The 26,553-nt window shown below is 38.2% G+C and overlaps 2 protein-coding genes and 1 pseudogene across 7 annotated transcripts in view; 2 read left to right on the top strand and 1 right to left on the bottom strand.

Moving 5' to 3' along the window:
• LMNB1 (lamin B1) overlaps window positions 1-26,553 on the bottom strand; it is a 56,881-nt gene that overhangs the window by 16,611 nt on the left and 13,717 nt on the right. For 5 of the 6 annotated variants that reach the window (XM_025432276.3, XM_025432278.3, XM_049116019.1 and 2 more), the window contains exons 2-5: window positions 11,210-11,366; window positions 10,444-10,569; window positions 6,711-6,881; window positions 5,177-5,302 (exon numbers count right to left, since the gene is read on the bottom strand). In XM_025432276.3, coding sequence (XP_025288061.1) covers window positions 5,177-5,302; window positions 6,711-6,881; window positions 10,444-10,569; window positions 11,210-11,366 — 580 coding nt within the window. Of the gene's footprint in view, window positions 1-5,176; window positions 5,303-6,710; window positions 6,882-10,443; window positions 10,570-11,209; window positions 11,367-25,493; window positions 25,647-26,553 lie in introns of those variants that run through there. The other variant, XM_025432277.3, reaches the window with a different exon arrangement.
• LOC118350214 (60S ribosomal protein L39-like) lies at window positions 1,078-2,155 on the top strand. Its single transcript, XM_049116020.1, has one exon. The coding sequence runs from the start codon at window positions 1,584-1,586 to the stop codon at window positions 1,737-1,739; it is 156 nt and encodes a 51-aa protein (XP_048971977.1). The 5' UTR covers window positions 1,078-1,583; the 3' UTR covers window positions 1,740-2,155.
• On the top strand, window positions 11,418-12,010 carry LOC112649837 (EP300-interacting inhibitor of differentiation 1-like; annotated as a pseudogene).

Here is a 26,553-nt window from a genome sequence, read left to right as displayed (position 1 = left end):
TACCATTCTCCAGTAAAAAGAACCAGGGGTCCTTGGAGAAATGGCTGATTCCAGGGATGCAGCAGGGAAAATACAGGATGAGCCTGGAGCATCTTATAGTACTATAAAGTAAAGTGCTCAAAAGAAGGGGGACATGATAGGCATTCTGACAGAACCATCCAAGCCAATAAAAGAAGGTAGTATTGGATTATAACCCAAAGTATAAAATAAATATCCATGAGTTCATACTAATATAGACAAATGAATAAAAATATAAATAAATAAGAAAGAAGAGACAAATCTTTAAGAGAATTCCACTTAATAAATGTAGATAGATACTCGCTTCAGAATGTGGAGTTTGCTTCCTATACTCAACTCTCAAAGGGTATGAGCTGGACTTAGGGACCTGCTCCCCAAGAACAGAGTATGGAAAGAGATAAATGGTAATCTGACAGTGGCAAACACTACATTAAGCAGTGATGAAGGTCGGTATAACCAAAGATGCCCTGTGGGTGGCCTGTGATTCCTAATGCAATGTGACAAGAAGGGCACTTAATAAAACCCATAACCTCAGTCTCATCATGGCAAAGGCACCAGACAAACCCAGACTGGGGACAGTACACAGGGTAAATGGCCATTCCTCAAGACTCCCAGGGTCATTAAAAAAAAAAAGGAAAGCCTAAGAAACTGTCACAGACCAGTGGAGACCAGGGAGACATGTGGTACCCTGGAAAAGAAAAACAGCAACAGAAAATGTGGTAAAAATCCAAACAGTCTGGAGTATAGGTATAGTAATGTCTTTGTTTTAACAAATATACCATGAGAACATAAGGCGCTTACAGTGAGGGAAACTATGGGAGGGACAGAGGTGAACTGTCATACTAATTTTCTGTAAATCTAGATTTATGCCAAAATAAAAAGGTTATTTAAAAAATAATCAACCAGGGCAGCCCGGGTGACTCAGCGGTTTGGTGCTGCCTTCGGCCCAGGGCGCGATCCTGGGGATCCAGGATAGAGCCCCATGCTGGGCTCCCTGCATGGAGCCTCTCCCTCTGCCTGTGTCTCTGCCTTTCTCTCTTTCTTCTCTCTCTGGGTCTCTCATAAATAAATAAAATCTTTTAAAAATAATGATAATAATAATCAACCAATTAACTAAAACCAGAGTAGCATTTGACACTCCATATGAGAAGCCGGCATTCATCTTAAGAGTGATACTAAACATAATCCTTGCCTCAAGAACTTGGATTTAAGCTGCATCTGTGGGGCGCCTGGGTGGCTCAGTTGGTTTAGTGTCTGCCTTAGGCTCAGGTCATGATCCCAGAGCTCTGGGATCGAGCCCCAAGTTGGGTTCCCCGCTCAGTGGGGAATCTGGCTCTCCCTCTCCTTCTGCCTGCCACTCCTCCTGCTTGTGCATACACCCTCGCTCTCTCTCTCATGCTGTCAAATAAATTAAAATCTTTAAATAAACTGCATTTGCAAAAACCATGCTACAAATTAAGAAATCCATTTTTTTCTCACAAGCTTCTAATATAATTTAAGTTAAAACGCTTCTCTTCTCTCCTTTTCACCGCCATCCTGGTTGTGTGTGGTTGACTGTAATCACCATGTCCTCTCACAAGACTTTCAGAATCAAGCGATTCCTGGCCAAGAAACAAAAGCAGAATCGTCCCATTCTCCAGTGGATTCAGATGAAAACTGGTAATAAAATCAGATACAACTCCAAAAGGAGGCACTGGAGAAGAACCAAGCTGGGTCTATGAGGAAGCATCGCACATCATGAAATAGCAAACATAATCGGCACACATACTTAAGCTGCATGGAGATCACATGTTCCTCTCCTATCAATATGGAAACATTCTTCCTACCCGGCCAGTAGACATGGCTTATCAAAGAAATTATTTTCTCTGTTACTATGCCTCCATACCAGTAGGTTGGTTCAGTAATAAACGTGAGACCTTTCAGCTGAGCTGCTGCTGTGTCCTGATTTGTGAAGTACTGAATTCCCCCCTCCTGTCAGATCTCACATAGCACTGTCTGATAGAACTTTCTGCAGTGATAGAAATTACCCTTGAGGCTCGGGGACACCTGTGTGGCTCTGTTTGCTAAGCATCTGCCTTTGGCTCAGGTCTTGATGGGGAGTCTGCGTGTCTCCCCCTCTCTGCCCCTCCCCCTGCTTATGCGCTCTCTCTCAAATAAATAAAAATCTTAAAAAACAAAACAAAACCTGCTTCTCCTTCGATCAGCCTCTTCACTGTATTTGTGATGTGGGAGGTAGACAGAATGAGCAACAAGGTGGAATATAAAGGAGAGTTGATGAAAGGCATGGAGTACCCAAGATTTAGAAGTAACATCTGGGCCTAGATTTGTAAACCCAAAATGTCTCTGTCTGCCTCTGATGTTACAGAGTTCTGTAAGTGGGGAAAAAAACAAAACCTACCATGACTCATTTAGAAATACCTGAATTGTATTTTCAATAGCTGCATTACACCTGTTATGTAGTGAAATACAAAGAATACAGCGTAATACAAAGAATACACCGTAAGAGGCAGACCTAGATCCTTCTTCCCAAGTCTCCCAACAAGTAGCTCTAAGACTCTAAGCAGGAAGCAGGCTGTACCTAACTAACTTCACTAAGCCAGTGTCCACATCTGAAAAATGAAGAGGTCTAACTAGATTATCTGTGAGATCCCACCTCTCACTCCAAAGTATTTTATGACTGGCTTCTGACAGTCTTTTTTTTTTTTTCATGGTATATAACTGAAGTGTACTAGTTTATTATGGTCTACCTACAATAGCAATTTCAAATCTGCATGTTAGAAAAACAAAACTTTAGAGATGCCTTCAAAGTGCCAGTTGAGTCTTCCCAAGTCAAAAAGTCTGTGACCAATTAATTTGGCCAGTAAGAAATCTATAGAGAAATAACAGAAATACTATAAGCAATATATGAAATTTCTAATTATAATACTGCTACGATCTCTATTTATTTAAAAATATTTTCTGGAGTCAGCTTTTTAAGAACTATTCATTTATTTATTCATTCATTCATTCTGTCATTCATTTTTAAGTAAACTCTACATCCAACATGGGGCTACAACTTCTAACCTTGAGATCAAGAGTCACATGCTCTACCAAATGAGTCAGCCAGGTACCGCAAGGCTATGTCAATTTTAAATAAAGTTTAAGTACTTCAGTAACATGAGTCATATCACCAAAAGGAAACTGTATGGCCTAAGAGGCAGTGTGATGAAACTGGTATGACCCAACACTAAGTGCTATTAAGATACAAATGGGATGATACTGAGAGGGGTGGCTTTTTTCTTTTTCATGATCTAAGAGGCTAAAGTTTATCAACTAATGAAGATATTCCACAAGATATATTACTTATCATAAAATCTAATATCAGTAATGAATAGAGGAAAGGACATCCCCCTCCCCCTGGGTCCTCAAAGACAGAGAAATTTAAAACTATTCTGACTGAAGAAGGTACTTCACCTATTCTATAAGGACTCTTAGCTCCTGGAAACCCTCAGGGCCTTGCCAAACATCATTTAAACACCATTATCCAGAAGTTAACCAAAAAAACTTCCAAGGATGGGAACAGAATAAGCAAACAGAGAAACAGCCCTGAACCTGAATCAGGTAACATGGCTACTAGTCTTCACAGCCCATCAGTGTCTAACAGCAGGCAAGTCTCAGACCACCATCTGTATCTATAGCTAGCATAATCAAGAGGAAAATGCAGCAGCCAAAAAATAATAATAATAATACAAAAACAAAAACCAGGGACATGGGAAACTGAAGGAAAGGGGATAACTAGAGTATGATTTATTAAATGGAGAAAAGTAGTAAATGTCAACTCAGTGTAAGAACACAGGGGACTATTTTTTTTGAAAAGTAGTTATTACAATAATGCAATGGAAAAAAGATTATCTTTGAAGAGAGTGAGGGGTAAATGGAAAAATTGGGAACTAGGAGAGAAACAAAGCTATCAACCTGCAGTCTCTGGGCAAGTAATTAAACCACCGAGGTCTGTGTCTGAATGACTCAAAAGACCCTTCCAGCTCTAATGCTATGTGAAAACTTCAAAATACTATCAAAATGAAATACTCTAAAATAATCTTTTAAATTATGTTACAAATAATAAAGTACATGATAGGAAATGTAAATCTTTTTTAATTTTGTTTACATTACCCTGTTTTATGCAATTCACTGTCTGCCTTGTTTTCTAAATTCCTACAATGAATATCCTCAGTTTTATAATCAGAAAAACATTTTACTAAAAATAAGAAAAAGAAAAAACAAAAAGGAAGAAAAGCTTAATCAAGAATAAAGTAAAGTTTATTCTTATGTGGAAAATTTAAAACAAAAGTCTCCTCCCTGAAGGGAAAAAGTAGCTGAAGATTCTTCCCAAGTAATTAAGGTGAGTGGATTATTATTATTTTTTTTTTTTAGGTGAGTGGATTATTAAAGCCTTCTGAACACTTCAGGTGGTTGTTCGTGTACTTCATGCCCATACCAACATTACCCTTAGACTGAAACAGATCTCAAGCAGCAACCATGCCAGCCCTAGCCCAGCCAGGAATACACCAGCATGACTTAGGCACTTGGTCAGCACAATCAGTAATGCAATCATTTGTCACTCAGAGGTACCAACAAATGAATTAGTTGCTAAGTTCTTAATACACAAGTAAGGCCCATGACCCTATTAAGTAGTTCAAACACTAAGAGAATCTATCTAGAAAAGCAAAGCATTTACTACTCACAAAGAATTTGTGCATGTTTTTCTTACTATGGTTTCCAAATGTGATGAAAAAGGAGTACATTAGGAAGACTGCTATGAAAAAAAAAATATAAAAAAAAAAAAAAAAAAAAAAGGAAGACTGCTATGTGTAATGAGGCTGCTCGAGGAGTCAGAAAACCTGGGTCTAGGGGTAAGCCCCAGAAATAAACCAGCATGTTACTTCCTAGGGGAAACTTTCTTAGCTCTGGATAATCTATTAGTTTAGGAATAACAGTCCCACTCAGAGAATGTTTATGCACAAAATGAAAAAGTCAGGACAGCGCTGTGCAACAGGAGTGTAGGAAAATACTACGCTCCCTGAAAAGTGACATCGGCAGAACAAAGCAGGTAGACGACAATGGTGAAGGTACCTTCAAGTTCATCTTCAATTCTTCTTAGAGTAAGAGGCTTACTTACCTCTTTCTGTAGATTAGAAAGCTGAGATGAAAGGCTCTCAATTCTCATACGACTTTCCATCAGTTCTTCCCTGGCACTGTTGACAGTAGAAGTATTCATCTCTGATGACAGTCTGGCATTTTCCAGCTAAAAGAAGAAACAAACAGTCTTATCTAGTGACTTAGAACAAACGAAAAAGGAAGTATGATTCATTTCAAGGCATTTCATTTCAAACCTAAGCCCTGATGGTAACTGGCTGATGAAACAGGAAAGCATCATGAAGTTTGCTGACGTGGTATGCATGCTCTTAAAAGTCTTTCTGGCTTTAGGCTCAATTCTCAATATATGAGCTTAACAGTGGTAATACGCCTCTTTCTCCAAAGTCTATTACTTAGATATTTCACCTACTGTGTCTCCAATGTGTCAGATAATACTGATAAAAAGAAGAATGGGTGGTAGAAACTTAATTGTGGGTGATGTCTGTAGGAAAATAAACATCACATATCTCTAACCCACCAAATCTAATTACAGAAGATAAAGCTTTAAACAGAAGTACTAATTTTAGATTATGTCCCACCAGATAGAAACACTTCCTTTCAGAAGCAAAAAATAGCCCCCTGGATAGAAACATCCTATTTCTCCAAATGCCCATAACATTCTGTTCTGCAAATGCCTGGAGTATGTTTGCTGTTTGTTGGCTCCCACTGGGGCCACAGTCTATGTGACTGACCAATTCTACCTTAGACTTTAGCTCCTTCACTGCCCAGCACAATGCCTAGCACTGAGTGTCAAGACAATTCAATATAGGGTTTCAAATATCCCTCCCTTTCACTAGCCAATTACTACTTCATAAAATGGATTAAACCAAAATCAACATTTTGAGACCATTCAATAGAAATTACTTTCATTCAACACCTGTATGACCTTAATTTTTCTAAGTCTTCAACTAAGAATTCTTTATAATCAAATCATGCTAACATTTAACACACTGGGATAAAATCATTTACCAGGAAAGTCTGTACTCGATGTTAAAAATTTTTGCATAATCTGTATGATCACACGTGGGAAGTTTCTAGAGTATGTTTTAAATGAATAACAGTGGCAGAGGAAGAACTATCAGAGACTTTCCATTTGGCCTTTGTTCAAAAATGCCTGAAGTGTGACAAGTCACAACCTATGTAACAATGATGCCATGGAAGTCAGAATGACCTGCTGTCTAACCCTCATTGTTATATGCAGAACAACAGGACTAGTACTTGCTATAGGAAGAAACGTGTTTTCAGATGCCTGGATTTAACCATTATGACCTGACACAAGTGGCCAATCAGAGAAAAACATAAACCCTTACCTCTGATAAGGGTGAAATAAACCTCTTTCTTTGAATAATCTCTAGTAATATTTACTTTCTAGAAAAGCTTTTTTTTTAAAGTCCATTTTTAATTTTCAGAGAGACCAGGGGAACTCATTTAAGAAAATTAGAACTAAGCAAACATCAATTCAAGTTCTTCAGGGTGACAGGAAGTAAGGGTTCTCAGAGCTCAAGGAGACCACTGACTTTGGCATGGTAAGTCTGCTCCAGCTCCTCCTTGTACAGCTTCACTTGGGCATCATGCTGTTCTCGCATCTCATGAAGGGCCTGAGCGAGCTTGTACTCATACTCAATCTGACGTCCAGAATCCACCTCTACCAAGCGAGTTTCATGCTTCCTTCTGGTCTCATTGATCTCCTAGAGGGGGGGAAAAAAATCACATAAAACCAAGTTAACTACCAAGACTGCCCTGGTACAAGTCTGAGCGACATAAGGGCCATCTGAAGTGTTATACTGTGTCTGCCTTAGAGCAGGCACGTGAATAGACCTATTTTTGCCTTTGTTTTCAAATGAGAAGTTTTTGAGATGGAACTGTGACAGAAGTGGTGGCAGTATCTAAAGCCCTAAAAATTTTATTTATCAGTGGCTTAGCTATGTGTTTCTCAGAAAGCAAGAAATGGCCTGGAAGCCTTACAAAAGTACCATGCAATCATGGATAACTATGTACACTGAACAGTAACTATTTTTCTAAACCTGTGTGATGATGATCCTTAGGATGCTTCTAGAAAAAATGCACATGGAGCACCTGGGTGGTTCAGATGGTTAAGAGTCTGCCTTCGGCTCAGGTCATGATCTCAGGGCCCTGTGACTGAGCCCCATATGGGCTTCCTGCTTAGTGAGGAGTCTGCTTCTCCCTTCCCCCTTTCTCTGTGCATGCTTGCTCGCACCCTCTCTGTCAAATAAATCTTTAAAAAATAAAAGTAAAAATTTTTAAAAATTTTTCATCAAAAAAAGAAAAAATACACATGAAAAATTAAACTTGCTAGTCTAGACAGAACTAGAAGATTTATGCATAATAAAACTATTTTTTAAAGATTATTTATTTATTTATTCATAGAGACACACAGAGAGAGAGAGAGAGAGAGAGACAGAGAGAGAGGCAGAGACACAGGCAGAGGGAGAAGCAGGCACCATGCAGAGAGCCTGACGTGGGACTCAATCCAGGGTCTCCAGGATCACGCCCTAGGCTGTGGGCGGTGTTAAACCGCTGTGCTAAACTGCTGTGCCAAACAGCAGCGCCACCGGGGCTGCCCTAAAACTATTTTCTTAAACATACTAGGATGCAAAAGACAGAGCAAGCTAATTTATATGCCTTATTTTAACAGCTGGTGCTAAGGTACCAATATCAATTGATAAAAAATTTTATTACCAATATTACTTTACTCTCTTAAGTACATATGACCACTCATTATCAAAGAACAGAAATAGTAGGCATAATCCTTTAATTTATGTTTTGTTTTAAGGAATTATCCCAAACTAGAATGGCTAGGAACACAAGTCCAAGGATAAAATTTCCATTCCAGCTTCTCTCTCTGAAAATACAACAGATGTGTCTTTAATGGCAATAATTAAAGAGCCCACAAGAGGGGGATATAATCCACTGACGTTTGTTTCTGCGTCCATTTCCTGCCTATGACTCCCTATACATTTCTTCATCTTTCTTTTAACTGCTCATGGCAGAGAAGAATGCACTTATTAATAGGATCCAAAAACCAGGGTCCAAATTCCAGTTCTGTTACTAATATCTCAGGGTTTACATCTATTTAATGAAGCAAATTATATTTAAAACATGCAAATAAAAAAAATAAAAAATAAAAATAAAAAAAATAAAAATAAAACATGCAAATAAAAGGTTTCATTCAACAAATACTGAGCACCTAATAATGATTTTGCTCTTTGTCTACCTTTCCTCCTCTTCTTGTTTTTTCTTCTTCCTCTTTCTCACCCCCTTAACTGTCCATAATAAGGAACTAAAGTGTATCTATTGAATAGAATTATATCCTCTATGTTTAAAAAAAAGGGGGGGGAATATTTTAAGTTCATTTTCAAAAAGGCAGACACCAAAATATTCAAGGATGCTATACAACCTAAAAATATTAAATCATTTTTTTGCTGGTGCCTTTTTTATTATTTTATGTAGAATCAGTGACTTGCAAACAAAAAAAATACCCTACTCCTGGTTTAAAGATCTAGGACTCCGCACATAGCATAAAAACCAAGTAATGATCTATCACAGGCAATTTTATCAAAATAAAAATATAAAACAACTGAATATAAAAACATCTCCATTTATAAAGCAAAACTGCAGCTAACAATTATGTGATAGCATTTATTACACGTCATACAAGGAACTTCAGCACAAAATATTTCACTTTGATCATCACCACTTCTCTAAGAACAGGTATTGGTATTTTACTTTTAAATAAATGACTTGAGGGCAGCCCTGGTGGCTCAGCGGTTTGGCACTGCCTACAGCCTAGGGCGTGATCCTGGAGACCCAGGATAGAGTCCCACGTCGGGCTCCCTGCATGGAGCCTGCTTCTCCCTCTGCCTGTGTCTCTGCCTCTCTCTCTCGGTCTCTCAAGAATGAATAAATAAAATCTTTAAATAAATAGATAGATAGATAGATAGATAGATAGATAGATAGAGAACGTTTTAACAGCATGTAGCTGTAAAAACAGTCATAGTTCTATTTTATTTTTCTCCCATTAACAAAAGAATTTTAAGCTCTGTAATGATTTCCCATTTTAGGGTAGCCCGGGTGGCTCAGCGGTTTAGCGCCACCTTCAGCCCAGGGCGTGATCCTGGAGTACCGGGATAGAGTCCTACATGGGGCTTCCTGCATGGAGCGGGCTTCTCCCTCTGCCTGTTTCTCTGCCTCTCTCTGTGTGTGTCTCTCATGAATAAATAAATAAAATATTCTAAAAAATTTTTTCCCATTTTAAAAATCATTGTTAGTTGCTGTTTTCAAAATTGTATTACCTCTAAAATCATTAAGTACTTAACTGCAGGTTTCATACCCCAGGACTAATTCCAATCCTTTTTCAATCTTCAGAAAATATACATTCCCCCTTTTTTCAATTTTATTACTTGTCTTTTGGCAACAGTTGCTACCTTCACCTGCCAACGCTTGACCACAGAGGCTAAGGTTTGTAAATGGCATTTTAAAATAAACACACATAACCATAAATGCTGTGGGCAGCCTGCCTTCAAGATAGCCCCCCCCCCCCCAGTGATGGCTGCCCTCCTGGCAGCCACACCTTTGTAGAATCCCCTCCCATGGTGTAACATGGTCAGTCTACGTGATAGAGAGTGATGGTACATCACTTCTGGGATTAGAAAAGTTATAGAAGATAATGTGGCTTCTGTCTTATGTTCATGTTTTCTCTCTCTCTCTCATCACTTACTCTTGGGGAAAGCTGTATCATGAACAGCCCCATGGAAAAGCCCATGGTAAACTGACTCTTCATACCAACCACCAGGGAATGAGCTCAGATGCATTTCCTCTCATCTAGGTTGAAAGCCTGATTGCAACCTCATGAGAGACCCTAAAACACATCCATGCTGTTAAGCAGCTGAGTTTCCCAACCTTCAGGAACTGTGAGATAATGAAGATGTGTGGTTTGAAGTTGAAAAATTTTAGAGTTATTAAGCAGGCAGCAATAGATAACTAATACAAATGCTCAAGCAAGTTAATAGTAATTAATTGCTATGACCACGTCCTTAGGAATTAAGACTTCTAATAAGGCAGTAATAAAGTGAAATCATATCTGTTTAAGAGCCTGAATTCTTATATAAAACCTGATAGCGGTACCTTGAATAATTTACTTATAAAATCTCTCACATTTTTTACATATAAAGTTATAATAAAGCATTTAGGATACTTCCATTCCTTAAAGAAATAAAATTATACAGTTACCTCCTCATACATATTTTTACGGAACTCCAGGTCCTCGGTAAGGCTCTGACAGCGATTCTCTAAATCCACTTTAAGTAAAGTTTCATCTGCTAACTGTTTTTTGGCAGCAGCCAAGGAGGCTTCCAACTAATAATACAAGGAGAAAGAATTGGTAAAAATCACAAAACAATTATTTAGTAATGAACTTAACAGACATCTATGGACTGAAACAAGAAATAAAATTTCTGTATCACTTATACCTTCCATTTCTTTTATCAATGTATCAAGAGCCTCTCATTATAACCTTTAACCCAGAACTGTGTGTCCAACTGCCGGTCCCCCCAAGAGTGCCACACTGAAACACCTCTCAGATCTGGTAACTGGCAACAAGTAATGAACAAAACCAACTAAGGAGACCTACCCAGGATTTGAGCTACCACTTTCATTTCTTCCTGTGTGTGGAGCAATGTTATGATTTTTTCTTTTCCTATCTTCCATTCTGATACAGTATTGAAATAGATTTTGAGAGCAAGAAACAGAATGAGCATAAGCAAAAGAGAAAGGAAGAAGACCAGCAGTAAGATGTGCATGACCCAGATAAAATGCCTGAGAGGTAAAAATGCTTTGCACATCCGCTGCCTCAAGACCATGCGTCAAGGCAGCTATAAAATTTTTTTTAATAAAAAGTATTTTTTAAATTAATTCAAAAATCTACTCTAACCAATCGACCCAGTCAGATGGGGCAAATTAACCTCCCAACACAGATCAAAATCAGAGTTTGCCTTACCTGGGCAATCTGATCCTTCAGGTCCTCCAAATCTCCCTCTAAACTTTTTTTGTCACCAAGTGCCGTGGCCAGAGCTGCATCTTTAGAATTCAGTGCAGCTTCATATTCTCGAAGCTTCATCTGGGCTCCATTGAGATCTGATTCCTTCTTAGCATAACTGTAAGAAATTTGAAAAAGTGCAAGAGGCCCGGCTAGAGATTGAGCCACTTGTACAACATCGGATATGAATGAGCTGTCCGAGCTGTATGAAGACAGCAATGACCCCGCAGATGGATGTGATGCCCGGTGAGGTAGGCAGTGGGAGCTGGGAGCCATCCCTGAACCCCTCCTGCCACAGGGCCCAGCCACAGCTAGAGTAGGAAGGCCCAGTGGAGGAGGAGGCGGCCCCAATGGCAGAGCCGCAGGAGAACAAGGCCTTGTTCACTGGCCCATCCCTGAGGAGCAGCCAGGCCAGCTCACAGGCCTTGACTTTGAGAGCGAGGACGAGGATGAGGAATTTGATTACTAGGAAGACAACTATGATTATCCGGAAGAGGAACAACTGAGTGATGGCAGCTACAGAGTATCAGTGGCCCTGGAAGAAGCCAACAAGGTGTTTCTGAGAACATCCAGAGCGAGGGGAAGCAGCCCTGGATGGCGGGTTTCTTTCTTTTTGGGGGGGGGGGGGATGGCGGGTTTCAAATGCATTATGAGAACACCCCGCTTGAACAGTTGGCTTTTATCAAAGAGCTTTTTTCACTTATGGTTGTCAATCGTCTGACCAAAGATCTTGGCTGTGATTAGATCACTGACAGAGAGTAATTGAATGCTGTTAAAAGAGGAGGAAGCTACCTGAGGAGAGACCCGACATTCCACTGTCTTTTGGGCTCATTCCAGATAGATAGTAACGGTGCCAAGGAAAAAATTTGATCTTCAAAAAAAATTTTGTTGTTGTTGTTGTGCAGAATAGAATAGGGCAGTGACTGCACAGTTATGAAAAAGAATTGCTAAAGAAGAAACATATTAGTACTGTGGAAATCTGTTTTCAAGAATGTTCCTAAAACACCCGCAGACTTTGTTACTGATCCAGATTATTTTTCTTGCATTGAGGAAAATTTCGTATTTCATTATAAGGAATGGTTTTTAAGAATAAGTTATGACCAAGACAAACTGCCAGTACAAGACCCCCACTGATACTAATTACATGAGGAAAAGTACTAACATTCAATTTAGGACACAAGATGTCTGAATTATTTGGACTGAAAGCCTACTAAGAGAATTCTGAAGGTCCCTCTTTGTGGTCTGTCCAAGCCAGTGCTCAAGGCTAAATTTTTAGTGTGAAATAAACTGGGTATTCTTAAGTATCCCAAAGAGATAAGCAAACCCAAGAAGAAATATATATCATGTGTGATTTATCTCAAAATGTGTTTAAGAGTATCTGAAATTTTATTTGTACATGTATCTTGATCATTTATAAAGCTATGACCTGTAATTCAAGAAAATTTGTCTTACGGTTTTTAAAACTCAAAAATTAAGACATCCATAATTTCAAAGTTAGACATTAAAATCTATGTGAAAGAACAAACTATTTCTAATACTCTTACATACTGGAGATATTGTTTTACTCACTTTCTGATTTTCACTTAACTTTACAGGTGAAGAGCTTTGGTTGAACTTCATAATATATAAGAACTGTTTTTTTGTTTTGTTTTTTAAATTTTTTTATTTATTTATGATAGTCACACAGAGAGAGAGAGGCAGAGACATAGGCAGAGGGAGAAGCAGGCTCCATGCACCGGGAGCCCAACGTGGGATTCGATCCCGGGTCTCCAGGATGACACCCTGGGCCAAAGGCAGGTGCTAAACCACTGCGCCACCCAGGGATCCCTATATAAGAATTGTTAAAGTGAAAATGTCAAGTAAAAGGAAAGCCCTACATCTAAAAAAAATAAAAATAAGAAAGACTAACAATTATGCCCTCAACCTTTAAAGGTTTTAAAACCTGCCCAGAAGTCCACCTCAGTATCTCAGGTTTCCCTCTGTCTCTTCCTCTAATTAAGCTTGTTATTGGTTATGCGCCAGCATTCGAGATGATAAAATTTGTTCTGTGTAAAAAAGAAAGAAAAAGAAAAAGTGCAAGACATCAAATTATGCCCCTGACTTGAAGCTTTCTCCCTCCCTGCTCAAGAGGAAACAAAAGAAGATGCAGTTTAAATAAAGGCTGCCATAATCCACCAAAATTAAAGGAGCAATTTAGGAGCATTAAATCTAGAGTTCTAGTGGATAACAACTTTTTCCTTCAATGATTTCCCTTCCATGAGTACTAGCGACACTAGATCAAAGAACTCTCAAGGGCCAATGTTCCAGAATCCTGGTGGTCTCTGAGTAAGAACATATGCCCTTCTTATTTAATAAAGAGACACTCACTACATACAGGTTTTCAGTAAGAAATGTTTTTGAAGAAATGGAAAACTATTATTTTAAAACAGAATTAATACTATAAACCAAGATGTACAGGAGACATAAATCAAGATACAAAATGAGATTAAATAAATGAAAATGAAGTTATTTTGAAAAGTAATTTTTATGACTTGATGATATATCATATAGAAATTCCCTTTTAATATAATTTTATTTGAAGTGAGTTGATATACAGTATTATATTGGTTTTCAGTATACAACCTAGCAATCTGACATTTATATCCATTTACAAAATGGTTATTACCATGATAAATGTAGTTATCATCTGTCACCATACAAAGGTATGACAATATTGAGCATATTCCCTGTACTATACTTTATATCTCCGTCACTTATTTATAACTGGAAGTTTGTATCTCTTAATCCTCTTCACTTATTTTACCCAACCTGCAACCCTCTAGCAACCATATTTGTTCTCTGTATCTGAGTCTGTTTCTGTTTTATTTTATACCAACTCCCTTAATATTACATAAGAACTCACTGATCCCAAGCTTGCAAAACACATTCCATTTCTTACATAAGAGGTGATTTTAAGATTTTCCTAACAGAAAAAAGGGCCTTCCTAATATCTTGAGGAAAACTTATTTCAGTTTATACTATTAACTACAAAAATGAGGTTCGAATTGAGGTTTGTCTTCTAAAATATCACTTTTTGGGGCACCTGGGTGGCTCAGTCAGTTAAATGACTAACTCTGGATTTTTTTTTTAACTTTTTTTTTTTTAACTTTTTTTTTTTTAAACTCTGGATTTTGGCTCAGGTCATGATCTCAGAGTCCTGAGATCAAGCCCCATGGCAGGCTATGTGCTTCGCAGGGAGTCTGCTGAAAGAATGATTCTCTCTCTCTTTCTCTCCCCCTACCCCTCACAGTGCTCCCACACATGTATGTGCGTGCTCTCTCTCTCAAATAAATAAATATCTTTTTATTAAATGAAGTTCTATATTATAGAACGAAGGTTCCTTTGGATACATCTCTGTCAAATAATTCTTGAAACAATAGTTATTTCAAGGATAGTATTTTTTTCATTCCAAATGATTGTTATCATTAATAGTGGCACTAGGAGAGTCTTAGTATCAAAACTTTCAATAACAATTCTTAATTAAAACTGCTATTGTAGACGAACACTTTTATAACTGATGTTTGAGAACGCACTAGAAGAGGAATAGCTAACAGGAATTTTTAAAATAATCTTTTACAATTCAAATAAAATGAAGAAAAAATTGTCCAAAGGATAAGTGCATATAAAGAGAATAATAGTATTCATCTCTTTTCATTTTGGTATCAGAAAACAACTACATGCATAAAATCTCAGCAGTCTTATCAGTAATTTTTTTTTCTTAAATCATATCTTTTTCAAATCCACAAGATGGCATCCTTTCACTGAAGATTCTTTTAGGAGGAGGGGGGAAAATCAGCTGTCAAAAAAAAAAGCTATTCCACATACTCATTAATTTATAACAAAAACGTTTGTTCAGTTCATACAAGGGCTGGGTTCTAAAGCTGGGAACTCATAACAGAATCAATGCTTGCAAGAAGCAATTTTGTCCCACGACATAGAGCAGAGCTGGGCAGAAATATTGTCATAAAACATAATTTAAAACAAAATCATATTTCAGAGTGTTACACAATATTCAAAAAGCTACTGGTTTAAAATTAATTAACAAAATTAAGTACAACAAATTCTGCTACACCACTATCTAATATTTATTTTTTTAAGATTTTATTTATTTATTCATGACAGGAGAGAGAGAGAGAGAGAGAGAGAGAGAGAGAGGCAGGCAGAGACACAGGCAGAGGGAGAAGCAGGCTCCATGCAGGGAGCCCGACATGGGGACTCGATCCCAGGATCACACCCCGAGCCAAAGGCGGTGCTAAACCGCTGACCCACGTGGGGCTGCCCTATCTGCAATTTTAAGCACAATTTCAACTTCTGATTTACATCTGCCTACTGATGTGAAAGTTAGAGCTTTAAGAAATAATTTATAATGGGAGAAGTTATATTTTTACAGATTAATGGCATAGTGTAAGCAACTGAGAACTTCACATCAAATTTCAGCTGGCACCACAGCTGAAATGGTGGCTCAAGGTACCACAAATTAGTAGCATATCCTACTCTCATCCTGTTTACTCCACTACTCCTTAGCCTTGTTTTTGTTTTTGTTTTGTTTTTTTAAGTAGGCTCCATGACCTACCTGGGGCTTAAACTCACTACCCTGAAATCAAGAGTCGGATGCTCTACCTCCTGAGTCAGTCAGGCGCCCCCACCACTCCTTGGTCTTATTTAGGCTTGATTGTTAAAATCACTGTGTTTCAGTCACGTAGGTGAACCCTCTTAATTTTGGCTTCTTATATTTCCTGTACTCTGCAAGAAGTCATACAGTATCTTTGAAGTGTAACATTGTGAATTTGCATATAAAAGCTAACCTTATTTGCCCTGGGTCAAGAGGGAAAAGGAAGAGAGTTAAATACCATCTTTGCACCTTGCACATAGTTCTGTTACACTTTTCACACAAACCCGTATTTGTGGATGTACTCAGCTACCTCAAGTGACTTGAGAACTGCTTCAGGGCAAGGGCCACAAATTATTAACCTCTATCTTCTACATAGACAACATATAGATAGATAATGACTATTTTGGTAAATCTTTTTTATTTTTTAAGATTTTATTTATTTATTCATGAGAGACACACACAGAGAGAGGCAGAGACACAGGCAGAGAGAGAAGCAGGCTCCACGCAGGGAGCCTGATGTGGGACTTGATCCCAGGACTCCAGGATCACGCCCTGCACTGAAGGCAGGCACTAAACCGCTGAGCCACCCAGGGATCCCTATTTTGGTAAATCTTAAAAGAAACCACACACACACATACTCCCCAGAAAATATTGCTCTGTTTTTTTATGCTATATATGTTTTTTTCCTAGAAGAAAAAAAAACATTAACTGTGATACTTCTATAATCTCTAAAATTCACACACCTACACGCCCTCAATATCATCTTGCCAATTTCCTAGGCTGAATGCACCATAAAAAAATTAAGTTTACAGGCAAGTCTCCATCTAATAAGCTATGAATCAACGAGTTTTATATGGCACATGAGCTGCCAATACCAAGGACACATGGGGGCCATGCAGAAAGTTATATAATCTTGTCATAGTTTTCTAACTATTATTATTTTTCATTCATTACATATTATACAGGAAGTCATGACCTAAGAATCAGCACTTAGTCAAAGTATAGTAACTTGCAGAAATTACATCCTAAAACGTATACAACACATTAATTAGCTGCAGCCACCGACTAAGCACAGAGTAACATCTGACAATGCCCTAAAACAAAGAGCTACTTAGGAATCCCAAGTTACCAGACGCTATCACGGAAGGGTTTGGTGGACATTTTTCTTTGACAATACTTCTTACCCAGATTTGCTCAGTGTTGCTGACCTTCCCTAAACTATTCCTACCTCCAGATTAAGAGATCTTCTGTGTTTTCATTTATATTCACCATGTGAACCTAATACTAGAAATAAACTGCTGAATTTAAGTCAGAAAACATACTTGCTTAGAGATGCTTACAGAAGAACCTAAACCCCAAATGCAGCCAAGAAAACTTTTATAAAATGTAACAGATACTCCATTCTAATTAAGAATTGCCTCCCTTGATAAAAAATAATTAACTTTTGGGGATCCCTGGGTTGCTCAGTGGTTTAGCGACTGCCTTCAGCTCAGGGAGTGATCCTGGAGTCCCGGGATCAAGTCCCGCATCAGGCTCCCTGTACATGGCTGTACTTTCCTAAAAGAACCTAGTACCATTAACCTTGGGGACCCATCCCTATAATATTCTGGGGCCTAAAGAACTAACCTAAATGCAATTGTTTACTTGCCATTTTCAGAATTACTCCTCATCACCTCCTACTACCAGCAACATCATTCTATTTCATTGCTTTCATCATCTTGGTTTTTCAGCCTACTACCTCTTTGATCTTGACTTAGGACCATAATTTCAACCCTGCATTCTGCACTGACCTACCTGGCTCTGGAACTCAAGTGCTTGAACTTCCTTAGATGTCTGCACTACCCTTTCCATTTTGACAACACAAGTCTCCTACTCCCTGAGTATCCTTCATCTAAGTGTACCCAACACCCACAGGCCCTACCAACAAAGAATGGGAGATTTGAAAGTGCACTCAATTACAGAATCACTAAAAAATGAATGCTCGGTGTAGCTTTTAGGGGAAAAACATCATTACTAGGTAATAAATGTAGAGCACTTTTTTTTTTTAAGATTTTTATTTATTCATGAGAGACACAGAGAGAGAGGCAGCAACATATGCAGAGGGAAACGCAGGCTCCCCACTGGGAGTCTGATGTGAGACTCCATCCCGGGAGACTCTGGAATCATGCCCTGAGCCCTGAGCTGAAGGCAGATGCTCAACCACTAAGCCACCCAGGCATCCCAGAGCACATTTTAAATAAAGTCACACTACACATACATAACAGAGAAAATACTCAAGACCTACTAAGCAGGGGCACCTGGGTGGCTCAGTTTGTTAAGCATCTGCCTTATAGCTCAGGTCATGATCCTAGGGTCCTGGGATGGAGGTCCACACCTCCAGCTCCCCACTCAGCAGGGAGTTTGCTTTTCCCTCTGCACCCCCCCCCACCCCGTCTCGTGGGGTCTTTCTCTCTCTAAATAATCTTAAAAAAAAAAAAAAAAAAGACTCAGTGAGCATATGACAGCAACCACTTGAAAATGAATTAGTAAGCATACTGTAATTGTAAACACTTGAGAAATTAGATTAGCCACTTAAACAAGGAACAAAGAACTAGTATGAAACAGAAATCTAAAAGTAAACTTAGGGGGACACATACTCAGAACATAATCTGAAACTCACTGCAGAATAGTTAATTAAGTAATGGCAAATTACTGCCCTTCTGTTAACATTTTGTTTGTCACACAAGTCACTTTATACCACAAATTCAGCTGAATGAATTGTCTAGTTTGGCCAGTAGCACAACTACAAAAGGAATCCTGGAGCTCAGCTTCTCTCTCCCCTCCTTTTTTTTTTCTTCTTAATTTCAAGTAGGTTCCACATGGGGCTCAAACTCCTCACCTTGAGATCCAGAGTCTGATGCTCTACTGACCAAGCCAGCCAGGCCCTGGCCCCAGACAGAACTCAGCCTCTCTATATCACCTACAATGTTATCTTTGAACAAAGCATCTGTGTTCATTTTCAGGACAGGGACTATGCACATGCTTGGGTTTGGTTTCCTTCATTCATAATTGGCATAATTTTCAGTATTTTCTCAAGCACTTTTGTCCTTGTTCCTTGATTTTCATATACAGAAATATAAGTATAAAGAGTTACAATTCATAAAAAGAGACCTAAATACAGATGACCTCTTAGTTGGTCTAATAATGACATATCAAGATAAAAGTATAGTAGAATAGTTTCTGGATATTAAATGTCACTTCCATGAAATTCACCATAGATTATACTGCATATATCCAAGACTGGACAAGAGTTCAATAAATGCCTGCTAAAATCTGTTGGAAATGTGTTTTCTTATGGAAATCCATATAAGTTATAATATTCATAGACCTAAGAATATAGAATTTTAAAAGCTGTAAACTTGAAAAAAAAATAGCCAAAGGAAAATTCATGTTTCTAAAGAAACAGAAATAAAAGTATGTGGAGTTTTTTATTACTACTTTAACATGTCAGGCAAAAGAACAGCTTATAGAAACCAAAAACAAACCTTTCTCAAGTCCACTTGTTAATATTCTATAGCGAAATACTATGCAACTCTCTGCTTGCTTAGATCACTTTCTAGCAATTGTGAGAAGCTATTACAGATTGCCAGGTTCATCTTATAAAAGAATAGACAATAAATACAGATTGAGAATTTTCCCTAATGTACATATTGTAATATCCTCAATGGAAAGGAGATAATAAAGGAAAATGAAAAAGGAACACAAGAACTCCATGCTAACAATACCCTCTCTTTGTCCAGTTACCTTTCTTAATGGCACTAAATTTCACTTCAGGACCATTCTTATTCAGTAAAACAAATAAATTACAGGGGTGAAAGGAAAAAGCAATTTAGTTCTTCACCTGCAATCAGATAACATAACATAAATCATTCTATATGAAACTTATTTCTAATCATAACCAACAAACAAGGAATTTTAAATCCCTTGGAGGAGACCTACTCTACATGGACAGCCAAACCAATCAGGCCCAGCTGTTTGAGATCTGTGCTTTAATGTACCGTAAGGTTCTTCTGAACAGCTGTCTGGTGGCAGCTGAACAGCACTTAAGAGTAGAGCAATTATTCAAGTGACTATCAATCCAGCTTCTGAGGCTCTCTTCACACCTAGCATTCAAAATTAACATGCCTTTTATGATCTAGCCATCATCCAGACTTTAAAAAACAATTTAACTTGGGGGATCCCTGGGTGGCTCAGCGGTTTGGCGCCTGCCTTTGGCCCAGGGCACGATCCTGGAGTCCCGGGATTGAGTCCCACGTCAGGCTCCTGCATGGAGCCTGCTTCTCCCTCCTCCTGTGTCTCTGCCTCTTTCTCTCTCTCTCTCTCTGTGTCTATCATAAAATAAATAAATAAATCTTATTTTTTAAAAAATTTAACTTCAATTTGAATATAAGGTAAAAATTATTAATATGCCCAAACATAAATCTTTTCATAAAACTATGCTATTTCATAATAATGGACTCAAAGTACCTACTAACATTCATTCACCAGACTCAATTCTGTCCCCAAAATATCTCACCTTTCAAAGGAAAAAGGAATGTGATCCACAATATTTTTACTGAGGAAAATTAATGAATTTCTCAACAATTAAGAGAAATATAACACAGGAAAAATCTCTAGGAAATCCCAAGATCACTGGGATACCTGGGTGTCTCAGTGGTTGAGCATCTGCCTTTGGCTCAGGGCATGATCCCGGGGTCCTGGGGGGTCCTGGTTCTCTCTGTGTCTCTCATGAATAAACAAATATTTTTTTAAATCTTAAAAAAGAAAGAAAGAAGAAAAGAAAAGAAAAGAAAAGAAAAGAAAAGAAAAGAAAGAAAAGAAAAGAAAAGAAAAGGAAGTCCTTGATTCCAATTTTCATTAGCAAGGGTCTCCTCAGGCACAAGTAAAAAAGACTAAGATGCTTTCCAATGAATAATTTCTGGTGGTAACAAACTTCTGCTACTCATTCAATAAAGTGAGCAGTCAACAAATTAGCAACCTAATCAGAATCAGGCAAACCCTAATTGAAGTCACATAATTAGGAAAAATACTAAATAAGACAAATTGAACAGAGAACCATTTCTTTGAACAAAAGAGATTCACATATATAACTATTTCTGTGCTTGCTTATAGGGCACACTTAGACCTTAAATCCTAATAAAAAAAAATTACTTCCTAGGGGTAAAAATACAACCAGTAACCACAATTGTGTGCCAGGCCATTAAGATGACAGCTTAGAAACAAGCAGTGAACAAAATGTAACAAGCCCCTGCTTTTATGGAAGGTACTTTCTAATGAGTAGCAGCATCATAAGCAAACTAATATATAGCAGAGGTAATCAATACTTTGAAGAAAATTAAACCAGAATAATGAGTTAGAAATTAAAAATATGATTAGTTATTTTACTGCCTCTCCATGGGTTTCATGCAACCCAATCTTAAAGGAGAATAGCCTCCTACAAAAATGGTAATCACTAAATCAATAATCATCTCAGGAGAGCCTAGAGAGAGCTAGAAAAATGGACTGATAAAATAGGAAACAAAGACACAAACCCTATCCACAAAGAGAATCCACTCTAATAAGGGAACTGATCAATCATATAGAAGTGTCTTAACACACTGTATTTGTCAGCAACTTTCTCAACAAGTGCTAGGAAAGAGAAAAAACAAAGTACACAGTGCTGCCAAGAGTCCATGATATAACTTCTGGATAAAAATGTCACCACATTAAACACAACTCTATTATTACCCTTCCAGAAACCCAACCAAACCAGCAAAGGCACAAATTCATAATTAAAAAAGAGGAAAAGACAAAATTTTGGAAGCTGAACATGAATGAGAGAAAATGAGCCAACACAAAAGTGCTGATTCCTAATCCTAAGTCACTAGGACACCTGAGAATTAACCTACTTTATACTACAGACACTATTGACAACCAGAGATACTTTGGTAACTCTGAAATAGAACTAGCTGAAAATCTATTAAGAAGCAAAACATACAAATACTCCCTAGCACTCTCCTGGGCCAAAAGACCCTCATCCACAATGGCCAAAGACGAAAGGTTACTCTGTAAGGAAAGTAAAGCAGAATCTTAGACCTGGCAATTACAGGACACACCCAAAGGTAGCAGTACCACACCACAAGAATAAGGGAATTCAGTGGACTTGGAGAGATGCGGATAGTCCCTCTAAATCTCTCTGATCCCACAGTAGACTAGGCATCTAAACTCCAAGAAAGACTTGAAAACACTGACAGTGGGTAACCCTGCTGATATGATCCTACTATTTCACTCACAGTGAAGCTTGGTCAAGAAGCCTCACTCATGCTTTCCATCAGATTCTGAGAACCACTATATTTTAAAATCAAGAACTGAGTCCTTCAATTGTTTTTTTTATCAAGATTGTTTTGGTTATTCTGGGTACCACACATTTCCTATGAATATTAGGCTCAACTTGTCAATTTCTACAAAAAGGCAGCTGTGATTTTTGAGAGAGATTGCATTGAATCTGAAGGTCAATTTGAGGAGAAATGCCATCTTAACATCTTCAAATCCATAAAGAAATCCATAGGATATATTTTTCCACTTATTTAGGTGTTCTTTAATTTCAAGATTTTATAGTTTCCAGTGAACAAGTCTTATATTTCTTCTGTTCAATTTATTCCTAAGTATTTCATTCTCTCTGATGCTACTGAAAATGGAGTTTTCTCAACTTCATTTTTGGATTGTTCATTCTTCATTGCTATTGTACAGAAATACAATTGAGCTCTGCATATTGCTCCTATCTTAAACTTAGCTGAACTTAATAGTTCTCAATAGTTCCCCCCCACCCCTTAGGATTTCCTATGAAATCATGGCATCTACAAATATAGTTTTGCCACTTCTTTCCTAATCTGGATGTCTTTTATTTCTTTTTCTTGCCTAACTGCCCTGGCTAGAACCTCCAATACAATGCTGAAAGGTAAGTAAGAGTGGGCATTCTTTGTCTTGTTCCTGATCTTAGGAAAAAAGCAGCCAGTCCTTAATATTAAGTATGATATTAGCCATAAATTTTTCATAGATACTCTTCATCAGGTTAAGAAGCTTCCTTTTATTTATTCCTCAAGTTGAGTATTTTTATCATGAAAGAGCAGTATACTTTGTCAAATGTTTTTTATGCATCTACTGAGATGGTGGTGCCCTTTATGCCATTAATATGGTTTACTGCAGTACTGACTTTCATAGGCTGAACCAATCCTGCATTCCCAAGATAAAACCTACTTGGTGATGGTATGTAGTCCTTTTACATTATGGTAGGTTTGGTTTGCCATCATTTTGTTTTGGGGATTTTTTCATCGATACTCATAAGGGACACTGGTATGTGATATTGTTGCAGTCTGAAGTTTCTCCAAAACAGTGGTCTAATGTCCATTCTCCAGTTTGTGGGGTTGCATGGGGCAGATGTTGGTAGCAACAGCAGTGGCAGCTCCCTGGTCCTGAATGGTGCTATACACTGTTTTTCTAAATTCAGTGGTTCCAGTGGTAGCCTCAGTCATAAAAGCTCCCAAAATTTCCAGCATTCCAGGAATCATTCCAGCACCTCTAATCCTTCTAGTAATTTTTTCTAAACACCTGCATCCCATATCATTTTCTCTTCTGCTTAAAAGATCTAATGGTTTCCATTTCCTGCACTGACAGATGCACAGAACTAAATAGATAGAAAAAGAAATTAACTTGGAACACAAAGGAACCAGGAAGGAAAATAAAGACTTCTGAAAAGGTAAGAGAAAGTACTGCACCCATGAAATTTAAATAAGCAAAAACTGGAAGATAAAACTGAGAACATCCATGAAAGAAAACATTTTTTAAATAAGAATGCTAAAGAATCCATTTAAGAAGTCCAATATCTGAATAACAAGAGACTCAGGAAGCAGTAAAATAGGAGATAATCATGAATAAAATAATTTTTAAATCTGTCAAGGACTGAAGGACATGGATTTTCACACTGAAAAACTAACACCATGTGACCAGCACAATGGAAAAAAAGGAACCCACACCGAGGAACACCCTGAAGAAATTTCAGAACTGGGGCACCTGGGTGCTGAGGTCAGTTAAGCCTCCAACTCCTGGTTTTTGCACAAGTCACGATCTCAGAGTTTTGCGATTGAGCCCTGCATCTGGCTCCACACTGGGCATGTAGTCTGCTTCAGATTCTTTCTCCCTCTCCCTTTGCCCTTTCTTCTTCTCTCTCTCTAAGAAATAAAAATCCTTTTTTAAAAAATATTTTGAGAGAGAGAGAGCATGTTGGAGGAGGGGGGAGTGGCAGAGGGAGAGAAGCAGACTCCCCGTTGAGCAGGGAGCCTAACCTGGGGCTCAATCCCAGGACCCTGGGATCATGACCTGAGTCAAAGGTAGATGCCTAATCGACTGAACAACCCAGCTTTAATTGATGAAGATTAATAAATCTTGAAAGAAAAGAAAAGAAAAGAGAAAAGAAAAGATTGATTCCAGAACTGACTAAAAAAAAGGATGCTACATGCTTTTTAATTTTTCACTCATTAGTAGTTCTTAGCAACAATAAAAGCTAAAAAACTATAAAGCATGCCTTCAAATTCCTTAGGAAATGTCCTTTACAACTTAGAATTCTATACCCAAACTATCAATGTTTATGCTATGCAACTAGCCTCGAGAAGAGTACAAGGCTCTGAATGCTATTTCTTCAATAACATAAAACTAATTAAAAAAAAAAAAAAAAACACCCTCAAGATTCCAAATGTCTTGATGTTTAACAGTATCAAGTCTTTCTATATAATTAGACAAAACTGAGTGAGAAAAATGCTATTTCCACTGGTAATCAAAAGGTGGTATAGGGAAGAAAAACTAATGACAGTACTCTAATGAGTTCTGTTGGAGATTATGTTCATAGTACAGAAAGACATGGCTGCCATAACACAATATGTGTTCCTAAAAACTCTTGCATTCTGCAGACATTAAAGTAACAGATCAAATGGAAAAAAAAAAAAGTTGGACAACCCTCTCAAGACCTATGCAGTTTTGTAGCCAGAGCACCAGCAATAACATAAATAATAATTAGTCCCTCAGGAGATGACTTGGAAAGGAGGAGTTTAGTGTGGCTACAACTACATCAAGAGATGCTTATAAATGCAAAGAGTCGTCATGCTGGCTTGCAGGAACTGAGACAATAGAGATAGAAGTAGAGCTCTCAACATACCACCATCTATAAGAACAAAAAGAATGTACCTCTCTGGGAGAGGGAACCCTAGGAGCAAGCACTCAATTTTAATCTTCTTAAAATAAAATTGAAAAGCAGCAACCCATAAATATAAGAGAACAAACTGAGGATTGCCAGAGGGATGGGACATGGGTGTGGATGGACAAAATGGCGGAAAGGAAAGGGGGATACAGGCTCCCAGTTATGGAAACAATGAGTCACAGAGATGAAAAATACAGTAGTATAAAGGAGACAGTCATTGGTATGGTAATAGAGTTGTACAATGGTGCTGAAATCCATCGTGCTATGGATATCATTTAGATACAGAGATAAATACCAAAAAAGCAATGAAAATAAATGAAGGTAACCTTTTTTCATGAGAAGACTTGGGAGAACTGTTAGAGTCCTTAAGTTGAGTAGACACATACACATTGCTGGGTAGTCCTAGGATGGTTGGTTGGTTGGTTGGTTGGTTGGTTGGTTGTTCAGGCTTGTATTAAAAACATCTGATAGTTGGAGAAGACTTCCCTAAAAAAATGGATAAAGTGGACATCTGAGAGGTGAGAAGTTAACCCAAAGATGAGAGAAGTCTAGACAAAGGCACTTTTGTAAAGTTGCTATTAAGAGGGAGCATGGTAAAGAGGGTTGAATAAAGCACCTCATAGTGAGAGGAGAGAGCATGACCAAGTACAGCTAGAAGTGAAGTAGCAATCAGAAAGGAGCTGGCTCAGGCAGGGAAGAGCCTTGAGGCAGAATGACTACTATGTCGCAGTTTGCCCAGGACAATTTCCATTCATGCCAGTTGTCCCAACATAATTTATAGCTCCCTCTTTCACACATAAAAGTATCCTTATTTGGATACTAACTTATATCCAACATCCATTAACCTGCAATTATGTAATAACTGAGGGTTTCAGTCTTTATCCTAGAAGCTAATCTTTTAAGCAAAGAAGGTGAAGTGCATTATCAGAATAAGTGCTCTGGGGCAGCCCTAGTGGCGCAGCAGTTTAGCACTGCCTGCAGCCGGGGGTGTGATCCTGGAGACCAGGGATCGAGTCCCGCATTGGGCTCCCAGCATGGAGCCTGCTTCTAGAGAGAAGTCTAGAAGTGCGTGTGTCTCTGCCTCTCTCTCTCTCTCTCTCTCTGAATAAATAAATTAATAATAATTTTTTTTTTAAAGTGTTCTGGGGATCCCTGGGTGGCGCAGCGGTTTAGCGCCTGTCTTTGGCCCAGGGCACGATCCTGGAGACCCAGGATCGAATCCCACGTTGGGCTCCCGGTGCATGGAGCCTGCTCCTCTCTCTGCCTCTCTCTCTCTGTGTGTGTGTGTGACTATCATAAATAAATAAAAATTAAAAATTAAAAAAAATAAAATAAAAAAGTGTTCTGGTCCTCTAGCCAATGTTTTATAATATAAAGTTCAACTGG

Source organism: Canis lupus, chromosome 11, assembly GCF_003254725.2.
Source record: "Canis lupus dingo isolate Sandy chromosome 11, ASM325472v2, whole genome shotgun sequence".
NCBI classification, from domain to species: Eukaryota; Metazoa; Chordata; class Mammalia; order Carnivora; family Canidae; genus Canis; species Canis lupus.
This window is presented reverse-complemented; position numbering and strand designations above follow the sequence as displayed.